Source organism: Capsicum annuum, unplaced genomic scaffold (genome assembly GCF_002878395.1).
Source record: "Capsicum annuum cultivar UCD-10X-F1 unplaced genomic scaffold, UCD10Xv1.1 ctg57262, whole genome shotgun sequence".
Lineage (NCBI taxonomy): Eukaryota > Viridiplantae > Streptophyta > Magnoliopsida > Solanales > Solanaceae > Capsicum > Capsicum annuum.
Window position 1 is genome coordinate 1 of NW_025865746.1, and position 2273 is coordinate 2273.

The 2273-nt window shown below is 37.8% G+C and overlaps 1 protein-coding gene across 1 annotated transcript; it reads right to left on the reverse strand.

Annotated features, from left to right (window-relative positions):
- Positions 1–12: 12 nt before the first annotated feature.
- On the reverse strand, positions 13–1617 carry LOC124893305 (the record flags this gene model as incomplete). Its single annotated transcript, XM_047404339.1, has 5 exons — positions 1609–1617; positions 1280–1441; positions 636–1164; positions 481–536; positions 13–224 (listed from the first exon to the last, which is right to left on the reverse strand). Coding segments are annotated over exons 1-5 (968 nt in total), but the record flags the coding sequence as incomplete, so codon positions are not given.
- Positions 1618–2273: the final 656 nt, after the last annotated feature.

A 2273-nucleotide genomic window follows, 5' to 3' on the forward strand; every position in this document is an offset into this window, starting at 1 on the left:
TTGCAGTGGAACCAATCATCTATGACAGCAACAAAGGCTGTACAAGCGCTTTCACCAGTAGCTCGTTCACTTCGTTGATCAATCAAAGCAAAGAAGATCTGAGTCTGCAGCTTCATTTGTCCATCACGACTTATTATTTCTTTTTGCTCCCAACTACCCACAGCAAAACTTTTATCTCCAAACTTAGAGACTGAAATCGGAGAAGTTTCCTTGGATTTGTGCCCCTGCATGAACTACACACATTAGTAAGAGGACTATTTATGACATATATCTTCAATCATGAACAAGAAAACCTCAGCAGTTAGATACTTGTACAACCGTACAAGTAGACTAAGCTACTAAAGATAGCTACCAAACTTTGTAATCTTCAATTCGGCAAGTACATTGGTGTAGTTATTGCACGTTGATCAGACCATGATATGAAGATAAAAAAATGACTCGTCAAACATGACAAAGAAAGCAAGAAAAAAGGAGACGTACCCTAGAAGAAGACTCGTCAGATGAGCAAAGCTGTCGGCGATCAAAGCCTATATCGTCTGCACCATCCTCTCCATAATGTTTCTTCAACAATGGCTACCCCTTGGTTTCAGGATATTTGAAAATCAACTTCCTCTTCCTCCAGGAAAGAAGACTACGTTTTGAACTCTGCTCTGCAGATTGATTTGCTGCAGTTTTATCCTCAGGGTACTTCTGCTTTGTTTCTAAAATATTATGGCTGTAGTGGACTAAATCCTCGTCACTGCTGCTGCCGCTTGTATTTGAATAAAATGATCCACCATTATGGTTTGCATAGACGAGTGCATCATAACTGAATGACTTCTGAACACTTGTATCCTCTTTTCCTTCCTCAGATTCTCCTGCCGAATCCTCATCAAGTAAATCTATATCCACAGGATAAACATAATCAGGATCCTCACTTCTGACTGAGTTCCTTCCATCACTGCTGATGCCTTCCTCTGCATGATATGCCTTCTTGTGTTGCCTAAAATATAATGCTTTCAAAAATTTAACCTTTCGCAGACCTGCTTTTAAAGAAACACCCCCATTTCTGTCTATCAACAAAGCCTTTCCAGGGTTCGGAGATACTGGAGCAGACATAATAAACTTTGGAAATATCTCTGAAGCTTCGTGAGTGTTTCTCAATTCCACAAGGTTGAGCATTAACTGTCAACAAATATATGAACATATCTTTAGGAAACAGTTGCATTAGATAATATATTCACGTAGCTGCAGGAATACAAGAACGCAAGCAAAAATCATGTGTTTTAGTTTCTCTTACACAGAGTGAAAGCCAACTCCTAAAGCTGCCAATAGAGACTTCCAAAGGAATGAAAATTTCAATGCCCTCTTGTTTATCTCCAGCTACTGAAGCAAAGTCTGCAAGATTCAATGTCGCGGAAGAAAGTACGGGTACCTTCTGATTTGGTCCTTTGCTTGTACCCTGATTCAGCAGAAGTATGAATAAATAGAAAGAAGGGAGTAAATGAACAATGAAATCGAACACAAAGACAACGTGTTCAATAGAGGAATTAGTGTTGATGAAAAGCTAAAACCAAAACTAAATGATTAGAAGCACGAAATAATACACCCGTGTATTGGAAAACACACGATTATCATGAACGATAGGTTCAAAGTAGTCAAAGGAACATGCAGCTAAGGCCAATGTTGTGCCTATGGAACAAAAAAAACTTGCTTCAGTCTCAAACAAGTTGAGATATAAGAATTTACTATTCCATTTAAGCTCAACACATGTCATCATCAAACCAAATAAAAATACAAGAGAAAATAAGTTACATAAAAAAAATAATTAAAACCTATTTCCAACTAGTAGATATGGCCTATATAAGTCTTGATACTACATTGTGTCCTATCTTTAACCAAGTCTGCATTGATTCCAAGAAATTATAGGTCGTTCGAGACAACTTCTCTAGGTCTATCTCATCTCCTTTTAACACCTTGGTCACCATGGTCTCACACCTACTAACCGGTGCATCTGGAGGTCGCGGCAAGACGTTGAGCCTACGAAAGAAGTAGTCATTAAAAAGTTCAAACCATTTATCATTAACAACTCCTCCTATTGTTTCTTCCCTTAAAAACCAATTGTTGGATGCACACCAAAACAACTTTGGGAAGGAATAATCCTCAAGGTGCCTAATAATGATTTGCTACCATTTTTATTTAATAATAAACTATGCCCATAATGCTTGTTTTTTCCTTATCCAGAAAGCACAGCTGAATATGTCTAAGAGAAAAATATGAATAAATACAGTAGG